General features: G+C 62.7%; 1 protein-coding gene across 1 annotated transcript; it reads left to right on the top strand.

Annotated features, from left to right (window-relative positions):
* The first annotated feature begins 1,651 nt into the window (after positions 1-1,651).
* On the top strand, positions 1,652-17,780 carry PNPLA6 (patatin like domain 6, lysophospholipase). The gene is made up of 35 exons (XM_075725166.1): positions 1,652-1,690; positions 1,800-1,862; positions 3,359-3,446; positions 3,532-3,614; positions 3,695-3,792; positions 3,877-4,017; positions 4,946-5,105; positions 5,208-5,288; positions 6,094-6,222; positions 6,303-6,383; positions 6,461-6,569; positions 6,674-6,763; positions 6,967-7,073; positions 7,166-7,357; positions 7,858-7,935; positions 8,178-8,383; positions 8,502-8,633; positions 8,720-8,843; positions 8,924-9,037; positions 9,364-9,439; positions 9,544-9,684; positions 9,954-10,017; positions 10,090-10,258; positions 10,331-10,513; positions 10,587-10,705; positions 10,791-10,947; positions 11,361-11,477; positions 11,602-11,671; positions 12,906-13,022; positions 15,111-15,259; positions 15,332-15,484; positions 16,034-16,150; positions 17,046-17,142; positions 17,224-17,333; positions 17,703-17,780. The coding sequence occupies exons 1-35, from the start codon at positions 1,652-1,654 to the stop codon at positions 17,766-17,768; spliced, it is 4,020 nt and encodes a 1,339-aa protein (XP_075581281.1). The 3' UTR covers positions 17,769-17,780.
* The last annotated feature ends 1,995 nt before the right edge of the window (positions 17,781-19,775 follow it).

The following is a 19,775-nucleotide window of genomic DNA, read 5'->3' as shown; positions in this document are numbered from 1 at the left end:
GCTCCCCGATGCCCACCCCGGGGGACCGCCCCCTGCAGATTTGGGGTCCTCCAAATCCCCCGGCCGCCCTCCCCTGCCACTCCCAAGATGGTGCCGGGACGCGCACTAAGACGCCGGCGCAGTCGCTCGGTGATGGCGTCATCGAACGCCACACCCAAGATGGCAGCCCACCCATTGGTCGCGCTCTGCCCCTCTGCCTTGACCTCCCCAAGATGGCGGCGGCGCTGCGACGCTGTCCCCGCCCCTTTGCGTGACGCTCGGGCGAGAGGCGGGGCCGCCGCTACCGCGGGGGCTGGAGCGGGGCGCGGGGCGCGGAGCGGAGCTGGTGAGTGCGGGGGGGGGGGGGGGGGCAGTTTGGGGGTGCCCCGGGGGGGGTAGATCTGCTGGGGGGGGCAGTTTGGGGGGCAATACCCCCCGGGGGGGCAGCAATAGCCGAGGGGGGGCAATTAATTAGCCTGGGGAGGGGGGCAATAATGGTAGGGGGGAGCTTAGGGGGGTATTAGCCCATGGGGGGGTAATTAATTAGTATGGGGAGGGGGCAATAATGGCGGGGGGGGGCTTAGGGGGGTATTAGCCGGGGGGGGGCAATAATGGTAGGGGTGAGCTTGGGGGCGGATTAGCCTGGGGGGGTTAATTAATTAGTATGGGGAGGAAGCAATAACGGGGGGAGGGTGGCTTAGGGGGGTATTAGCCCGGGGGGGTTAATTAATTAGCTTGGGGAGGGGGCAGTAATGGCGGGGGGGGGTTGGGGGGGTATTAGCTCATGGGGGTTAATTAATTAGTGTGGGGAGGGGGCAATAATGGCGGGGGGGGCTTAGGGGGGAATTAGCCCATGGGGGGGTAATTAATTAGCTTGGGGAGGGGTAATAAAGGCGGGGGGGGGTAGAACCAGGCCCTGTGGGGGAATATTTGGGGGGGCAGTTGTCACCCACGGGGGGGGACAGCGGGCCCCGGCACCGCCCTCGTTGCACAGGGGGTGCGGCGGCGCTGGGCTGCGTCCCCCCCTCCCATGGGGTGGCCGCGGTGGCGGGGGGGTGTGGGGGGACATGTGCCAGCTTCGGTGACGTCCCCGCGCCGGTGCCTGCCGGTGCCACTGTCACCTCCCTGGGGTGTCCTTGGGAAGGACGGTGGGGACTGGGGGGCAGGGGGGGCATGGGGGGGGACACAAATGACACCCCAGGGCTGGGCCCGGCGGTGGCACCGCTGCTCAGGGCCTGTTATCGCGTGGCGAGGTGACAGCGGCCACGGGTGACAGCGGCCGGTGGCCTCCGCGGTGAGCAAGGCTGTCGCAACGGAGGGTTCCGGCCAGCTCTTCTTCTCCGAAGGGGAAGGGACGCTAAAGTCCCCAAGGGAGGGGGACGCTAAAGTCCCCTCCCGGCCACCCCGATGTCACCGACCGCCTTGGGGACACCCTGGGGACGCTCTGGGTCCCTACCGCACCCCGGCATGCAGCAAATCCAGGCCAAACTCAACCTGCGGCGGAGCTTTTCCCCCCGTGGGGATGTCACCCTGTTGTCACCCTGTTGTCACCAGTTCCTCGGTGGCCGTCGGCAGTGTCTGTGTCACAAACCTCTCTTTTTTTCTTTTTTTTTTTTTTACCTTTTTCACCATTTTTGCAGGTTTTTTGCATGGGCAGAGCCCCGCCACGGCCATGGGGCAGAGCGAGTCGGAGCCGCAGGAGGAGGCAGAGGTAGGAAATGTCACCGCGGCTGGGCAGGGGTGACAGTCACCCACCCCCCTGTGTGTCCCCACCCTGGGGGGGGTCACCGGGGGCTCAGCTTGTCCCCTTGTCCCCGCAGGATGCGTCCCTGACGGCCGTGCTGCCCAAGCTCTTCACTGAGGAGCAGCTCCCCGCCGGCACGGTGAGTGTGTCAGGGGACACGAACTTGTCCCCATGTCCCCAAGGGACAGTGTCCCTATCCCCAGGGGTCTGTCCCCATCCTTAATGCTGTTCAGCACCCCCTGAAGGGACACAAACGTGTCCCCATGTCCCCAGGTGACAGCATCCTGGTCCCCAATGCTGTTGAGTACCCCAAGGGGACACAAACGTGTCACCACACCCCTGGGGACAGCGTCCTCGTCCCCAATGCTATTGAGCACCCCGAGGGGACACAAACTTGTCCCCATGTCCCCAAGGGACAGCATCCCCTTCCCCAGGAGTCAGTGTCCCCATCCCTAATGCTGTTCAGCACCCCCTGAGGGACACAAATGTGTCCCCGTGTCCCCAGGTGACAGCATCCTGGTCCGTAATGCTGTTGAGCAACCCCGAGGGGACACAAATGTGTCCCCAAGCCCCTGGGGACAGCATCCTCGTCCCCAATGCTATTGAGCACCCCGAGGGGACACAAACTTGTCCCCACGCCCCTGGGGACAGCATCCTCGTCCCCAATGCTATTGAGCACCCCGAGGGGACACAAACTTGTCCCCAAGACCCAGGTGACAGCATCCTCGTCCCCAATGCTATTGAGCACCCTGAGGGGACAGAAACTTGTCCCCAAGACCCAGGTGACAGCATCCTCGTCCCCAATGCTATTGAGCACCCTGAGGGGACACAAACTTGTCCCCACGCCCCTGGGGACAGCATCCTCGTCCCCAATGCTATTGAGCACCCCGAGGGGACACAAACTTGTCCCCACGCCCCTGGGGACAGCATCCTCGTCCCCAATGCTATTGAGCACCCCGAGGGGACACAAACTTGTCCCCAAGACCCAGGTGACAGCATCCTCGTCCCCAATGCTATTGAGCACCCTGAGGGGACAGAAACTTGTCCCCAAGACCCAGGTGACAGCATCCTCGTCCCCAATGCTATTGAGCACCCTGAGGGGACACAAACTTGTCCCCACGCCCCTGGGGACAGCATCCTCGTCCCCAATGCTATTGAGCACCCCGAGGGGACACAAACTTGTCCCCAAGACCCAGGTGACAGCATCCTCGTCCCCAATGCTATTGAGCACCCCGAGGGGACACAAACTTGTCCCCACGCCCCTGGGGACAGCATCCTTGTCCCCAATTCTGCTGAGCACCCCGAGGGGACACAAACTTGTCCCCACGCCCCTGGGGACAGCATCCTCGTCCCCAATGCTATTGAGCACCCCGAGGGGACACAAACTTGTCCCCAAGACCCAGGTGACAGCATCCTCGTCCCCAATGCTATTGAGCACCCCGAAGGGACACAAACTTGTCCCCACGCCCCTGGGGACAGCATCCCAATTCCTGATGCTGCCGAGCCCCTCCCATCCCTCCACGTCACCAAGGTGGCGGTGCCATCGGTCACCCCCCCGTGCTCATCCTCATCCCGCGGGGGACACCGGGGACTGCACGGGGACTGCACGGGGACCCCCCCCTTCTCCCTCCGCAGGTGCTGGGGGCGATGCTCGGCCTCGGCCTCTTTGCTGTCATTGTCACCACTGCCGTCGTGGTTCTGGTCCGCCGGCTGCGCCTGAAGAGTGAGTGACACCGCTGCGGTGGCCTTGGGGACAGGGGGGGTGACAGGGTTGCGCCCCGTTAACCCGCCCCCCTCGCCCTCCCCAGAAATTCCGGCGCAGGGGACGCCGAAATACCGCTTCCGAAAACGGGACAAGATGCTTTTTTACGGCCGCAAGATCATGCGCAAGGTAACGCTCGGGGCGGCGGCCGGGGTGGCTTCGTGGCGTCACCCTTGGGTGCCAACCCGGTCTGGTGTCCCCAACCCCAGGTCTCCCAATCCACGTCCTCCTTGGTGGACACCACCATTTCCAGCACCTCACGGCCCCGGATGAAAAAGAAGCTCAAGGTGCTCAACATCGCCAAAAAGTGAGGTGCCACCAGCGCCGAGAGGTGCTCGGGGGGGTGGTGACGGCGGTGGCCGTACCCCGATGTCACCTCGTTGTCCCCAAGGTTCCTGCGCATCCAGAAGGAGCTGCCCACGCTGCAGCTGAAGGAGCCTCCGCCCTCGGTGCTGGAAGCTGACCTGACCGAGTTCGACGTGGCCAATTCCCACCTGCCCTCTGAGGTCCTCTACATGCTCAAAAATGTCCGGTGAGGCTCAGGATCTGGCCCTTGGGGGGGCCAGCATCCATCCCGGGGGGTCAGGATCAGGCCCCAAGGTCAGGATCAGGCCCCAGGGGGAGCAGGATCAGGCCCTGGGGGGGGAGATCAGGATCCATCTCCAGGGTCAGGATCAGGCCCCAGGGGGAACAGGATCAGGCCCCGGGGTTCAGGATCAGGCCCCAGGGGCTCAGGATCCGTCCCTGGTGGGGGTCAGGATCCATCCTCAGGGGGCTCAGGATCCGTCCCCTATGGGGGTCAGGATCCATCCCCAGGGGCTCAGGATCTGACCCCAGTGGGGTCAGGATCCATCCCCAGTGCAGGTCAGGATCTATCACCAGGGGCTCAGGATCCATCCCCAGGGGGGTCAGGATTTGGCCCCGGTGGGGCTCAGGATCCAGCCACGGGGGGGGACAGGATCCGATCCCAGGGGCTCAGGATCCAATCCCAGGGGCTCAGGATCCATCCCCAGGGTGGTCAGGATTCGGCCCCGGTGGGGATCAGGATCCAGCCACAGGGGGGTCAGGATTTGACCCGGTGGGGGTCAGGATCCAGCTGCAGGAGGGGGATCAGGATCCGATCCCAGGGGTGTCGGGATTTGGCCCCGGTGGGGATCAGGATCCAGCTGCAGGGGGGGACAGGATCCGATGCCAGGGGCTCAGGATCCAACCCCAGGGGGGTCAGGATTCAGCCCCGGTGGGGATCAGGATCCAGCTGCAGGGGGGGTTCAGGATCCAATGCCAGGGGCTCAGGATCCAGTCCCAAAGTCAGGATCCAACCCTGGAAAACCTTCTGCGAGGGGAGCCTGGATGCTCTTCCCCTCTGCATCCCCATCGCTGGGGCAACCGGCCGCGGGGGTGGCTCCAGGGCTCTGTGTCACCCCCTGTCCCCGTCCTTGTCCCCATCCTTGTCCCCGTAGGGTGCTGGGCCACTTCGAGAAGCCGTTGTTCCTGGAGCTTTGCAAGCACATGGTTTTTCAGCAGTGCCAACAAGGCGACTACGTTTTCCGTCCCGGACAGCCCGATACCAGCATTTACGTGCTGCAGGATGGCAAGTTGGAGCTCTTCCTCACCGAACCGGTGCGGGGACGGGGACAAGAGGGGGACAGGGACGTGGCAGGGGGATGGGGACGCCGCGGGGGATGGGGATGGAAAGACCAAAGCGGGAGTTGTGCTTTGCAGGATGGGAAGGAGACGGTGATGAAGGAGGTGTTCCCCGGGGACAGCGTGCACAGCCTGCTCAGCATCCTTGACGTCATCACGGTACCGGCGCCGTGGCTGTCCCCAGCACCCCCCTGTGACAGACTGTGCTTGTCCCCAAGCCCCCTAAACCTGATCGTGGCTGTCCCCAAGCCTCCCGGGACAGTGTGGCTGTCCCCAAGCCCCCCTAAACCTGATTGTGGCTGGCCCCAAACCTCCCGGGACAGTGTGGCTGTCCCCAAGCCCCCCTAAACCTGATCATGGCTGTCCCCAAGCCTCCCGGGACAGTGTGGCTGTCCCCAAGCCCCCCTAAACCTGATCGTGGCTGTCCCCAAGCCCCCCTAAACCTGATCGTGGCTATCCCCAAACCCGCTAAGTTTGAACGTGGCTGTGCCCAAGCTCCCCAGGCTGATCATGGCTGTCCCCAAGCCCCTCCAGCTGTCCCCAAACCCCTCCAGCCTGCCCGTAGCTGTCCCCTAACCATCCTAGGCCAACCATGGCCATCCCCAGGCCCCACCTGTAGCCCCCAAGCCCCTCCAGCCCAACCGTGGCCATCCCCAGGCCCAACTATCGCCACCCCCAAGGCCCACCAGCTGGCCCCAACCCCCTCCAGTCCAACTGTGGCCATCCCCAAGCCCCACTGGCTGTCCCCAAACCCCTCCAGCCCAACTGTGGCTGTCCCCAAGCTCAACCGTTGCCATCCCCAAACTCCTCCAGCCCAACCATGGCCATCCCCAAGCCCAACTGACCAAAAGCCCAGTGCCACCAGTGGCCTTTGCCAGCCCCCAGCTGCCACTGTCCCCCATCCATGGCCAGTGTCGATCTCCTCATCCCAGCAAGGCCACCAACACCACGGTATGTCACCTAGGGCCACCAGCGCCCATACCGGACTGTGTGTGCCCGGGCAGCAGAGGACTCTACCGTGCTACGGCTGCCAGTCGAAGCCTTCTCTGCCGTCTTTGAGAAGTACCCCGAGAGCTTGGTGCGGGTGGTGCAGGTGAGTCTGGGTTGGAAGGGCCACGGGGCGGGTCCCTTGGGGTGGCAGGGGACCACTGATAGCTTCTTGTCCCCCCCTAGATCATCATGGTGCGCCTACAGCGTGTCACCTTCTTGGCTTTGCACAACTACCTTGGGTTGACGAACGAGCTCTTCAGCCACGTGAGTTCATGCCAAAAATGGGGGGGGTCGGGCCAGATCTGGACCGCCCCCAGCCCCACTGATGTCCCCCTTTGCAGGACATGCAGCCGCTACGGCTTTTCCCCCAACCCGGCCACGCCGCCCGCACCAGCCCCGTCCGTCACGGCAAGCGGGGCCTCAGCAGTGCCGATGAGGGCAGGGAGCCAGGTAAGAGCCGGTGGGAAGGGGGTGCCGGGACTCCCCCCTTCATCCCGCCCACCGCCACGGTGCGGGGCTCGGCTGTCGGTGCTCAGGGTGGTCTCATCCTGCAGCCGACCCGCTGAAAGCTGGAGGCCTGGAGACCCCCGCGCCGCCACCGCTGCCATTGAGCCGCTGCATCTCCATGCCAGTGGATATCTCCGGTGGGTCAGAGGCTGGAGAAAGGAGTGGGGGGGGTCCCCAGGCTTGTGCAGCCCCCCCCAGGCTTGTGCACCCCCCCCATGTGCTTGTGCATCCCCCCAGGCTCATGCCTGCACACCCCACCCCGTGCTTGTGCGTTCCTCCCGCCAGCATCCCCGTCTTGGACACCGGTGACCCCCCCGGTCCCCTCCCTCACCCATCGCAGGCATTCAGAAGGGTCCCCGCTCTGACTTCGACATGGCCTACGAGCGCGGCCGCATCTCGGTGTCGCTGCAGGAGGACAGCACCGGCGCCTTGGCTGCCTTCTCCCGGGTAAGGCCGGATCCGGCAACCCCATGTCCACCCAAATCCTCCGCACCCAGGTGGCCGTGGACGGGTGCCGGAGCTGTCCCGTCTCCCCGCAGTCCATCTCGCACGAGCCCAAGGAGCGCAAGTCGGTGACGGTGGAGGAACAACCGTCTGGCGTCTACCACTACAACTACTGCGAGGACGATTCGGCAGCCAGGGACTGTCCCTTTGGACCCTACCAGGGCCGCCAGACCAGTGCCATCTTCGAGGCTGCCAAGCGGGAGCTGGTCAAGCTCATGAGAGTGGAGGTGAGGGCAGAAACGGTGCTGGTATGGGGGAACTGGGGCTTTGTGGCAGTCCTCTGTTGCATTGTGGTAGGTTCCCATCGCTTTGTGGTGGTCCCCCATGGCTTTGTGGTGGTTGTTGTCACTTCACGTTGGTCTCCTGTCACCTTGTGATGGTCTCCCATTGCTTCATGGTGGTCTCCGGTCACCTTGTGGTGGTCCCCCGTTGCTTCATAGTGGTCTCTGTTGCTTCATGGTGGGTCCCTGTGGTCTCATGGTGGTCCCCATCGCTTTGTGGTGGGTCCCCGTCACCTTATGGTGGATCTCAATCACTTCATGGCAGTCCCCACGGCCTCAGGGTGGTCCCCCATCTCCTTGTGGTGGTCCCCATCACTTCGTGGTGGTCCCCATTGCCTCAGGGTGGTCTCCTGTCTCCTTGTGGTCGTCCCCCAATACTTTGTAGTGGATCCCTATCTCCTCACGATGGTCCCCATCACCTTATGTGATGCTGTTCTTCCCTTTAGGATCCTTCTCTCCTCAACAACCGTGTCTTGCTCCATCACGCCAAGGCCGGGACGGTCATTGCCCGTCAAGGGGACCAGGTGGGTCTGGGTTTCAGGGAGCTGGTGTGGCATCTTGCTCCCCCCGCCCTATATTTCCGTGGGGTGCTACTCTTCCTAGTCCTGCCCTGGCGGGGGGGCAGAAATGATCCCCAGAGTCATCTGGAAGGTGCAAAAACACCCTGTGAAGAGGACCAGAAGAAACCCCAAGCGGTGCTGGTGGGACCCGTCATGCCTGAGGGTCCCAGGTGGCCCCCAATGGTGATAGGGTGCCATTTTGGCAGGACGTGAGCCTCCACTTCGTGCTGTGGGGCTGCCTGCATGTGTACCAGCGGATGATTGACAAGGCAGAGGACGTCTGCCTCTTCCTGACGCAGCCTGGCGAGATGGTGGGACAGCTGGCCGTGCTCACCGGCGAGCCTCTCATCTTCACCATCAAGGCCAACCGCGACTGCACCTTCCTCAAGATCTCCAAGTCAGACTTCTACGAGTAAGTCCCGGTACCAGTGGAGGAGGTTTGGGACAAAGGGTTGACGCCAAAGGGGTGAGCGGTGTGGTGGCATCTCTTGGGGCCACAACCATGTCCCCCAACTGCTGTTGACCCATAGGATCATGCGGGAGCAGCCCAGCGTGGTGCTGAGCGTCGCCCACACCGTGGCTGCCCGTATGTCACCCTTCGTGCGCCAGATGGACTTTGCCATTGACTGGATGGCAGTGGAGGCCGGCCGGGCGCTCTACAGGTAGGTACTAACAGATGGGTGCCCACCTCACCTTGGTGAGGACCGCCTTGGCAGGGGGCTGAGGTCCCACTGGTGGTGTCCTCCAGGCAGGGTGACAAGTCAGACTGCACCTACATTGCGCTCAACGGACGTCTCCGCTCCGTCATCCAGAAGGGCAGCGGCAAGAAGGAGCTCATCGGGGAGTACGGCCGCGGGGACCTCATCGGCGTGGTGAGCACCATGTTGGGGGCAAGCGATGGGCACCCTAGGTGTCTGGCCGATACATCTTGGCTACATGTCTTCTTTTCCAGGTGGAAGCCCTCACCCGGCAGCCCCGTGCCACCACAGTCCATGCGGTTCGGGACACGGAGCTGGCCAAGCTGCCGGAGGGCACCTTGAACAATATCAAGCGCAGATACCCCCAGGTATCCCCAGATCCCCATCTTGGGGTCTCCACCTTCTTCCCATGGAAGGAGCGTGTCCCCGTGTCCATCCCCCCCGCCCAGCTAGTGGCTGTGACACTCGTTAAAAACAGCTTAAATTAAGGAATTAAAGATGTGATTAGAGCTGTTGGAGGAGAAGGAGTGATGTGCTAAAGGGTTGTCCCACTTTGAGGTCCCCAAGGATGGGGGGTGGTGGTGGCACCCAAAAAAAGCATGTAAGACACCAGTCTGGGGTGTTAATGAGTCTCCAGCTAGGGAAGCCCCACCAGGTCTGATGGCCATCCTCATCCTCATCCTCATCCCTGCAGGTTGTCACCCGCCTCATCCATCTCCTGAGCCAGAAGATCTTGGGAAACCTTCAGCAGCTCCGTGGGCCCTTTGCAAGTAGGTCCCAAAGAATTGGGGATGTGGGGGTGTCCTCTCCAGGGCTGGTGGCCATCATCAGCACATGGAAGGTGTCCACCACCCCATCGTCTCTGTCCGTGCAGGCTCCGGCTTGGGCATGGCCTCCAGCTCAGAGCCCACCAACCCCACCAGCAACCTGTCAACGGTGGCAGTGCTGCCAGTGTGCGACGACGTGCCCACGGCCGCCTTCACGCTGGAGCTCAAGCATGCGCTCAACGCTATCGGTGAGTGCTGGCGCAGTGGTGACCGTGGCCCAGTGGTGGCCATGGTGTGGAGGTGACCGTGGTCCTGTGGCACACCAGTGACCTAGTGTGGTGGTGACCGCAGCCCTCTGGCACGGCGGTGGCCGTGGCATGGCGGTGGCTGTGGTCCTGTGGCATGGTGGGCACCGTGGCATGGTGACCATCACAGCCCCGTGGCATGATGGTGACCACAGCATGACGGTGACCACAGCCCCATGGGACACCAGTGACCACGTCCCCACCTCTCCCAGGTCCCACGCTGCTCCTCACCAGTGACATTATCTGTGCCCGTCTCGGCTCCTCGGCACTGGACAGGTAACTCCCGTTGGGAGGAACATCACCGGCGACTCACCACTGTGCCGCCGGCTGACCCCTCCATCTCGGCAGCATCCAGGAGTACCGCCTGTCAGGCTGGCTGGCGCAGCAGGAGGACATCCACCGCATTGTCCTGTACCAAACCGACTGTACCCTGACGCCGTGGACCGTGCGCTGCATCCGTCAAGCTGACTGCATCCTCATCGTAGGGTTGGGTGACCAAGAGCCGGCACTGGGAGAGGTGAGGCAGGGGGTGGGTGGTGGTGGTGGTGGTGGGATAACACCGCGCATGGGTGGCTGACTGCTTCTACAGCTGGAGCAGATGCTGGAGAACACGGCAGTGCGTGCGCTGAAGCAGTTGGTCCTCCTACACCGTGAGGATGGTCCCAGCCCTTCCCGCACCGTTGAGTGGCTCAACATGCGCAGCTGGTGCTCGGGCCACCTCCACATCAAGTGTCCCCGGCGCGTCTTCTCCCGCCGTAGCCCCACCAAACTGGTACGTGTGTCCCCCTGGCTGACCTTGATGGTCCACCACCATCCTTGTCACCCATCGTCCATCCCATCTGCAGCGGGAGATGTATGAGAAGGTGTTTGAGAAGAGCGCCAACCGGCACAGCGACTTCTCCCGGTTGGCGCGGGTCCTCACCGGCAACACCATCGCCCTCGTCCTGGGGGGCGGTGGAGCCAGGTGGGTGCTCTGCTGTGGCAGGATGTGATCCGGCGGGGTGGTGGGTCCTGCTGTTGCCCATCATCCTCTTTATTTTTCCATCCAGGGGTTGCTCCCACATTGGGGTGATCAAGGCGATGGAGGAGTCGGGGATCCCCATCGACATGGTGGGTGGCACCTCCATTGGCGCCTTCATTGGGGCGCTCTATGCCGAGGAGCGCAGCGCCGTCCGCACCAAGCAGCGGGCGCGTGAGTGGGCCAAGGTGGGTGCTGTGGCACGTCCCCCCGCCCCAGTGAAGGCCCTGCCTGCGGCCAGCCCGGCCTGGGGTGTTTCTAAAGCATTTCCTTCCTCCTTTTCTTCTTCTCCTTCTTTTTTCTTCTCCTTCTTTCTACTTCTCTTTCTTCTTTATCTTCTTCCTCCTCTTTCTTCTTCTTCCTCCTCTTTCTTCTTCTTCCTCCTCTTTCTTCTTCTTCCTCCTCCTTCTTCTCCTTCTTCTTTTTTCCTCCTTTCTTCTTTGTCCTCCTCCACCTTCTTCTCTCCTTTTCTTCTGCTGCTGCTGCTTATTTCTCCTTTTCCTTTCCTTTTTCTTTCTCCTCCTTATTATTCCTCCTTCTCCTTCTCTTCCTTCTCCGCCGCCTCCTCCTCCTCTCCTTCTTATTCATCCTCCTCCTCCAGTGCATGAATTCGGTGTTCGAGACTGTCCTGGACCTCACCTACCCCGTTACCTCCATGTTTTCGGGTTCAGCCTTCAACACCAGCATCAACAAGGTTTTCCAGGACAAGCAGATCGAGGTGTGTCACACGGACACCCCCCGGGGCTGCACCCACCCATGGTGGGGGGTCCAACCAGCTCCCCACCCACCCACCCACTCAGCAACATCCCCACAGCGTCACCCACCCCATCTTGTCCCCGCAGGACCTGTGGCTGCCCTACTTCAACGTCACGACCGACATCACGGCCTCGGCAATGCGGGTGCACACGGATGGTAAGAGCTCCCTGGGGAGCCAGGGAAGCTCTACGGTGCCACCACATCCCCCCTTGTGGGTACCCTCCTCACGGGCACCCCAAAATGTTGTCGCTGCCGGGGAAGGTTTGCCATGTGCCAAGGGGAGGATGCATCCTGGCATGGCAAGGAAAGGGCTTGGAGGGCTCCTGGTGAGCCTGGGCAGTGGTGGCTTCCCAGAGCCACCTGGTGCTGGTGACCCCACCAGGCTCAGCTCGCCATGGGGGTCTAGCTGTGCCCCATGTCCTCGGTGGGGTTGGGGGCAGAATCGGGGTGCGGAGCCGCATCCTGACGCCCCAAGCATGCATGTCCCCTCTAACATACCTGCTCACCACTAAACCTGGTAACCCACGCTCACAGCATGTGGAGCACGGGGACACGGTGGCAGTGCTGAGGATGACGTGGTGGTGGTGGGGATGACGACGTGGTGGTGGTGGGGATGATGACGAGGTGGTGGTGGGGATGACGACGTGGTGGTGGGAGCATCATGGTGGTGGGGATGTTGCGGTGGCTGCCCCTCCTTCTTGCCTGGTGTCGGAGCTCATCTGGGACATTGAGCCGTCCACAGGGCGCGTGTGGTGGCTTGTAAGCAGCCTGGCTCTCGCTCTGCCTGCTCCTCTGGCCTCTTTAACGCCAACTAATCCCCACTCACCACCCCTAACCCTCCGGCGAGCATCTCGCCTGTCCCATCGTTCCCCATCCCAGCATGGCCAAAGTGCTTGGGGCTGCGAACGTCCCGCTGGCGCAGTGCCAACATCGTCAGTCACCTCCCGCCGGGTGCTTGGGCACGTCCCGTCCCCCCGTGGCCGTGACTGTGTCCTCTCCCTCTGGCAGGCAGCCTTTGGCGCTACGTCCGAGCCAGTGCGTCTTATACCCCCTACCTGCCTCCACTCTGCGACCCCAAGGACAGCCACTGGCTCGTGGACGGCTGTTATGTTAACAATGTCCCAGGTCAGCATCTCGCTCGCTGGGGCCACCGGCCTCCCAAAAAATACCCCCTCCACCCCCCCAAAAACCACGTCCCATCCCAAGTTGAGCCACCTGGGCTTTGCAAATGGCCGGTCAGGGCACGCGACCCGTTCCTCTGCCACCCATGGGTGCCCGTTGGGCACCCGTGGGGTGCAGACGTCCCCGGGCGCAGGCAGGGGCGAGGGGCAGCCTGCCGGGGCGGGTCTCAGGCAGGCCATGCTCATTGTGTTTGTTCCCGCCGGCGCAGGCTCGCTCTGGCGGTACGTGCGAGCCAGCATGACCCTTTCTGGGTACCTACCGCCACTCTGCGACCCCAAGGATGGCAACTTACTGATGGACGGTGGTTACATCAACAACCTGCCAGGCAAGTAGCAGCTCAACGCCGTCACCGTCACCGCCCAACTGGGGCGGCAGCCGGTGCGGCGCCGGGTGTCGCCCCGAGGGCGGTGGCGGGCGGTTGGGTGGGGGCTGCGTGGCCACCACAAGATGGGTCCTCAATGGATGGAGACGCTGAGGTTGGATTTGAGACGTCTTGCTTGGTTTTACGTCGTCTTGGTGTCTTCATTGTTGGGCACCCTCTCAGGGCTTCTTCCTTCTCTTTCACGTGCAAAAAGTGTTCATCCATGTTGCATCATCTCTTGATGTCCTCAGTACGAGGTTTCTTCCCAGGGCATCTTCATTTTTCTTCATATGCAAGATGCATCCCTTCATCGTGCGTCATCTCTTGGTGTTGTCACTGTTGGGCGTCCTCTCAGGGCATCTTCGTCCTCCTTCATGTGCCAAAAAAGTCGCACAGTCTTGCGTCATTGCAAGACACGCTCTTGGTGTCATGAGCACCAGGTGGCTTCCCAGATCATCCTTCTTCACACGCAAAAAATATTCTTCCATCTTGCATCACATCTGGGTGTCCTCAGCACTGGGTGCCCTCCTAGAGCATCTCCATACTCCTTATGTACCAACCACCTTCCTCTATCTTGCATCCTCCTTTCCTGGTGTCCTCAGCAATGGGCATCCTGCCAGGGCACCTCTGTCCTCCTGCAGGTACAGGCCACCTCCCTCCATCCTGCACCATCTTTTGGTGTCCTCGGCATCGAGTGTTCTCCTGGGGCATCTTCATGCTTCATCATGTGCAAGCCACCTTTGTCCATCTCGCATCATCCTCTCTTGACGTTCTCAGCTCCAGGTGCCCTCCTTGGGCCTCTTCATCCTCCTTCACCTGCAAGACACTACCATCTGTCTTGTACCAGCTCTTGGTGTCTTTGACACCAGGTGTCCTCCATGCTCTTTCACAGGCAAGCCACCTCCCTCTGTCTCATACCATCTCTTGGTGGCCCTGGCACTGGGTGCCTTCCTGAGGCACCTTCAATACCCCTTCATGTGCAAGCCGCCTTTGTCCATCCTGCCTCATCTTCTCCTGGTGCCCTCAGCACTGTGTTGCCTCCTGGGCCATCTCCATCCTCATTCATGTGCCAGCCACCTCCCGTCATCTCAAACTATCTCTCGGTGTCTTTGACACCAGGTGCCTTCCATGCTCCTTCACGTGCACGGCACCTCCCTCCATCTCAAACCATCTCTTGGTGTCCTTGATGCCAGGTACCCTCCCAGAACATCTCTATGCTCCTTCCTATGCAAGCCACCTCCCTCCGTGCTGTGTCATCTCCTGGTGTCCTTGGCACCGGGTGCCCTCCCGGGACATCTCCATCCTTCTTCACATGCAAGCCATGTCCCTCCATCCTGCACCATGTTTTGGTGTCTTTGGTACTGGGTGGCCTCCTGCGGCATCTTTGTGCTCCTTCATTTCCCAGCCACCTTCCTCCATCCTGCGTCATCGTCTCGCAGTGTCCTCAGCACTGGGTGCCCTCCTGCAGGATCTTCATCTCCCCTCATATACAAGCCACCTTCCTCCATCTTGCATCGTCATTTGGTGTCCTCAGCACCAGGCGCCCTCCTGGAGTGTCTTCATCCTCTTTCACATGCAAACCACCTTCCTCCTGGTTGCATCACCTCTTGATGTCCTCAGCACCAGGTGCCCTCCTGGAGCACCTCCATCCTCCTCCATGTCAAGCCATCTCCATCCACCTCACATCGTCTCCTGGTGTCCTCACCACTGCGTGTCCTCCTGGGGCATCTCCACGCTCCTTTGCATCCCACCACAGATGCTGCAACTTGCCTGTGCCCTCCCGTCACCCCAGCGCATGCACCAGGTTGCATCACTGCTCTGCTCCCCACTGGCATGTCCTGCCGCCGGGCTTCTGCCCCCAACTCTGGCACCCATGGGACACTGCTTGTCCCACCATGGGCCCCAGCATGGCTTTGCCATCCAGCCTGGGCTCGGGGACAATCCCTCACCCCCATTTCCCTGCTCCACTCGTGCTACCACCTCTCCCTGCGGGTTCAGACCGGAGGAAACCGTGACGCTGCCGACCCAGCTTCTTCCTTTCCCACCCCTCAGCCGACATTGCCCACAACATGGGTGCCAAGACGGTGATCGCCATCGATGTGGGCAGCCAGGATGAGACAGACCTGTGCAACTATGGGGACAGCCTGTCTGGCTGGTGGCTTCTCTGGAAACGTCTCAACCCATGGGCTGAGAAAGTCAAGGTGAGGACTGGTAGGATGCAGGGATGGTGGTGAGATGGCGCGGGCAGGGTGCTGAGTACCTTGTCTTCACAGGTGCCCGACATGGCGGAGATCCAGTCCCGCCTGGCCTACGTGTCGTGCGTGCGGCAGCTGGAGGTGGTGAAGTCGAGCTCATACTGCGAGTACATCCGCCCCCCCATTGACCGCTTCAAGACCATGGATTTCGGCAAGTTTGATGAGATCTATGTGAGTTGAGGGACGGAGAGGCTGGTGGGGTGTGCCTGGACCATTGTTTAGGGTGCCTCTGGCCATCAGTGGGGTGCCCCAAGCCATGGGTTGGGGTTCTCCGGCCATCAATTGGGGTGTCGTGGCTGTTGATTGGGGTGCCCTGGCCATTAACAGGGTGCCCTGGCCACTAATGGGGTGCCCCAGATGTGGATTGGAGTGCCCTTGCCATCAGTTGGGTGTCCAGGCTATGAACAGGGTGTCCTGACCATCAGGTGGGGTCACCCAGCAATTGGTTGGCTGCCCCAGCCACCATTTGAGGGTGCTCTGGTCCATCAGTTGGGGTGTCCTGGCCATTGGTTGGGTGCCCCAGCCATCAGTGGGGTACTCTTGGCCATCGTTTTGGGTGTCCTGACTGAGTTGAGCATCCCAGTCATCATTTGGGGTACCCTGGCCATCAGTTGGGGTGTCCTACCCCTCAGCTGGGTGCCTGGGCTGTCATTTGGGATGCCGCAGGCCATTGTTTGGGGTGCCCGGGCCACCGATGGGCTGCGGCCGCTCTCCCTGCAGGACGTGGGGTACCAGCATGGCAAGGTGGTCTTTGACGGTTGGAGCCGGGGTGACATCATTGAGAAGATGGTGAAGGACCGGCGTTCGGCCGACTTCTATGAGAGCAAACGCATGGACGTGAGCAGGGGGTGGCGCCAGGGCCCGTGGGTGGTAGTGGCTGCCCAGGGACCCACCTTGGGGCATCCTGGGATGGGCCACCCTGGCCCTAGCACCCTGATTTTAAGGGGCTTTTTCTTTCCCCCTGGCCCTGGAGCCATCTTCAGGGAGCAGCAGCCTGCCTGTCCCTTGTCCCCTCTGTCTCTCCAATGTCCTTCTAGCCCCCCTGGTGCAGCTTGTCCCACTTCATGTCCTCCTGTCCCTCAGTGGCATCTTCCTGTGCCCCCCCACCCCACTTCATCCTCCTGTCCCCTCCCCCGGCATCCTCCTGTCCCCTTCTTGGTCCATCCTCATGTGCCCTTGGTCCACCTTCTGTCCCCCTCCCCATCACCCTTTTGTCCCCTGGGTCCACCTCCTGTCCCACCCCCCATCATTCTTTGTCCCCTGGGTCCACCTCCTGTCCCCCTCCCCGTCATCCTTTTGTCCCCTTGGTCCATCTCCTGTCTCCACTAGCATCTTTGTCCCCTCCTTGGTCCACCTCCTGTCCCCCTCCCCATCATTCTTTGTCCCCTCCTTGGTCCACCTCCTGTCCCCCTCCCCATCATCCTTTTGTCCCCTTGGTCCACCTCCTGTCTCCACCAGCATCCTTGTCCCCTCCTTGGTCCACCTCCTGTCCCCACCCCCCATCATTCTTTGTCCCCTTGGTCCACCTCCTGTCCCCTCTTTGGTCCATCCTGTCCCCTTGGTTCATCTCCTGTCACCTCGGCCCATCTTCTGTCACCTCGGCCTCCTTTTGTCCCTCTTTCCGTGTCCCCTGCTGCCCTTCCCCATCTCACGTCCCTCCTCCTGCCCCCTCCATCCTCACCCCTCTCGCATATCGGGGGGCTGCTTGGGGACTCCCCTTTTCCTCCCGTAGGTGCTCACGTGCCCCAGCGCCGGCTTCACCGACCTGGCAGAGATCGTGTCCCGCATCGAGCCAGCTAAGCCGTACTTGTCTGACGGATACGCAGACGGTGAGCGGGGGAGGGGGGTCCAGGGTGCGGGGCCGGATCTGGATCTGGGGCCTGACCCTGCTCCCCCTCTTACACCCCCAGAGGAGTCCGACTACCTCACCGAGTACGAGGACGAGGGGACGGAGCCAGTGCGGGGCGAGGAGGACGTGTTTGCCCCTTCTGAGTGGGCCAGCGCCAGCGCCTTGGAGGCTGTGAGTGCCCCCGGCCGTGGAGACCCTCCAAAATGGGGTGCCCCTGGGTTTGGGGGCTCCTGAGGGTGCCTCAACCCTGTGCATGGCCACGGAGAGGCTCCAAAATAGGGGTGGCCCTGGGTTTGGGGGCTCCTGAGGGTGCCTCAACCGTGTGCATGGGGTTATGTGGCCATGGAGAGGCTCCAAAATGGGGTGGCCCTGGGTTTGGGCGCTCCCAAGGGTGCTCTGATCCCATGCATGAGGTGTTCCTGGGGCAGATCCTGCTCCTGGCCATGGAGACCCCCCCAGAATGGGCTCTGGCTCAGCCTGGAGCCCATGGGTGCTGCACCGTGTCCCCGGCCCAGTGTCCCCAACATGTCCCGTCCCCAGGAGGAGGAGAAGAGCCTGCGGCACCGCCCGAGCGCGGCCCGGGACCCCTCTGCACCCCACACCTGACCCCAAACGCAACCGAAGGAGCCCGAGAGCCGGCACTACCTCCGCACCCCGGGGTGTTCTTTTTTTTTTTTTTTTAATTATTATTATTATTATTTAAAATGAACCTCGCTGTGTATTTGCTTATTATTATTATTATTATTATTATTATTATTATTATTATTATTATTATTATTATTATTATTATTATTTAAAATCAACCCGGCAGTGCTCATCCTGTGGGGATAAAGGCTTCAAGGCTGGGGGTTGGCACAATGCACCTGGTGCCAGGGTGACACTGCTGGACACCCGCCCCGGCGTGGCAAAAGCCGTGGCGCGGTGTCGGTCAGCACCCCGCAACGCTGTAGGAACACCCCACAGCGGCACCCGTGGGTGCTAGTCAGGCGCGTGGACTCGCTGGTGCAGGAGGAGGTTGGAGCTGCGGCTGTAGCGGCGGCCGCAGTGGGCGCAGGGGAAGGGGCGCTCGCCGGCATGCGCCCGCCGGTGCCGCAGCAGGGCCGAGCGATGCCGGAAGCGGCGGTGACACTGGGGACAGAGGTGGGGCTGCTCGCCCGTGTGCCGCCGGCCGTGCTCGAGCAGGCTGGCTCGCTGGGCGAAGCGCTGCCCGCACTGCCCGCAGGCAAAGGGCCGCTGCCCACCGTGCACCCGCCCGTGAGCCGCCAGCGCTGCCCGCCGCCCAAATAGCTGCCCGCACTGCCCGCAGGCAAAGGGCCGCTGCCCGCCATGGGTGCCGGCGTGCGCCCGGAGATGCGCCCGCTGGGCGAAGCGTCGCCCGCACTGCCCACAGGCGTGGGGCCGGGCGCCGGCGTGGCCCCGGCGGTGCCGCAGGAGGTTGGCGCGGTCGGCGAAAGCCCGTGGGCACTCGGGGCAGACGTGGGGCCGCTGGCCGGCGTGGGCGCTGCGGCGGTGCTGGGCTAGGTAGGCGCTTTGGGTGTAGGCACGGGGACAGTCGGGGCAGCGGTGCGGGCGCTCGCCGGTGTGCACCAGCCGGTGCCGCAGCAGCGTAGCGCTGAGGGCGAAGGCTTTGCCACACTCGCCGCAGGGGAACGGGCGCTCGCCGGTGTGTGCCAGGCGGTGCCGGGCCAGGTGAGCCCGCTGGCGGAAGCGGCGCCCGCAGTCGCCACAGGCATGGGGCCGCTCGCCGGTGTGGGTCTGAGCGTGCCGGGCCAGCGTGGAGCGGAGGGCGAAGGCTTTGCCGCACTGCGGGCAGGGGTGCGGGCGCCCCGTGCCATGGGTGCCCTGACGGTGTTGGGCGAGGTGGGCGCTCTGCCGGAAGCGCTGCCCGCACTCGGCGCAGGCAAAGGGCCGCTCGCCCGTGTGTGCCCGTTGGTGCACCAGCAGAGCCGCGCTGCCGGCAAAGGCTTTGCCGCACTCGGCGCAGGCGAAGGGACGCTCGCCTGTGTGCCCTCGCCGGTGCGTGGCCAGCGCCGCCCGGTCACAGAAGCCGCGGCCGCACTCGGCGCAAGAGAAGGGGCGCTCAGCTCCGTGCAGCGCCTGGTGCCGCGTCAGCGTGGCGCTCGCCCCGAACCGCTTCCCGCATGTCCCACACCGAAAAGGACGGGCACCCGCTGCCATGGCCTCGCCGGTGGCCTCACCATCGTGCTGGTGTGGCTTGGCAGCATCCTCCTTGTGCTGGTGCTGTGGGGCCGATTCGGCGCTGCTGGCATCCACCGTGTCCGGGCGTCGTGTCCCCAAATTGGCGCTGCTGGTGGCTGCCTCGTCCCGGCACCCCAGCGTTGGTTTGGAGCTACCGGTGTCTGCCTGGTTCTGGTGGTGTGTCCCCAAATCGGCGCTGCCGGTGTCTGACCGGTCCCAGTATTGTGTCCTGATATCGGCGCTGCCGGTGTCTGCCCAGTCCTGGCACGCTGGCATCGGTTTGGCACTCTCAGCACCCTCTTCATCCTGGCACCGTGGTCCCAAATCGGCACTGCCGGCATCAGCCCTGTCCCGACACCACGGCATCATTTTGGCACTGCCGGTGCCTGCCCTGTCCTGGCTGCCCGGTGGCGG

This window comes from Pelecanus crispus, chromosome 27, assembly GCF_030463565.1.
Source record: "Pelecanus crispus isolate bPelCri1 chromosome 27, bPelCri1.pri, whole genome shotgun sequence".
In the NCBI taxonomy this organism is placed as follows: domain Eukaryota; kingdom Metazoa; phylum Chordata; class Aves; order Pelecaniformes; family Pelecanidae; genus Pelecanus; species Pelecanus crispus.
This window is presented reverse-complemented; position numbering and strand designations above follow the sequence as displayed.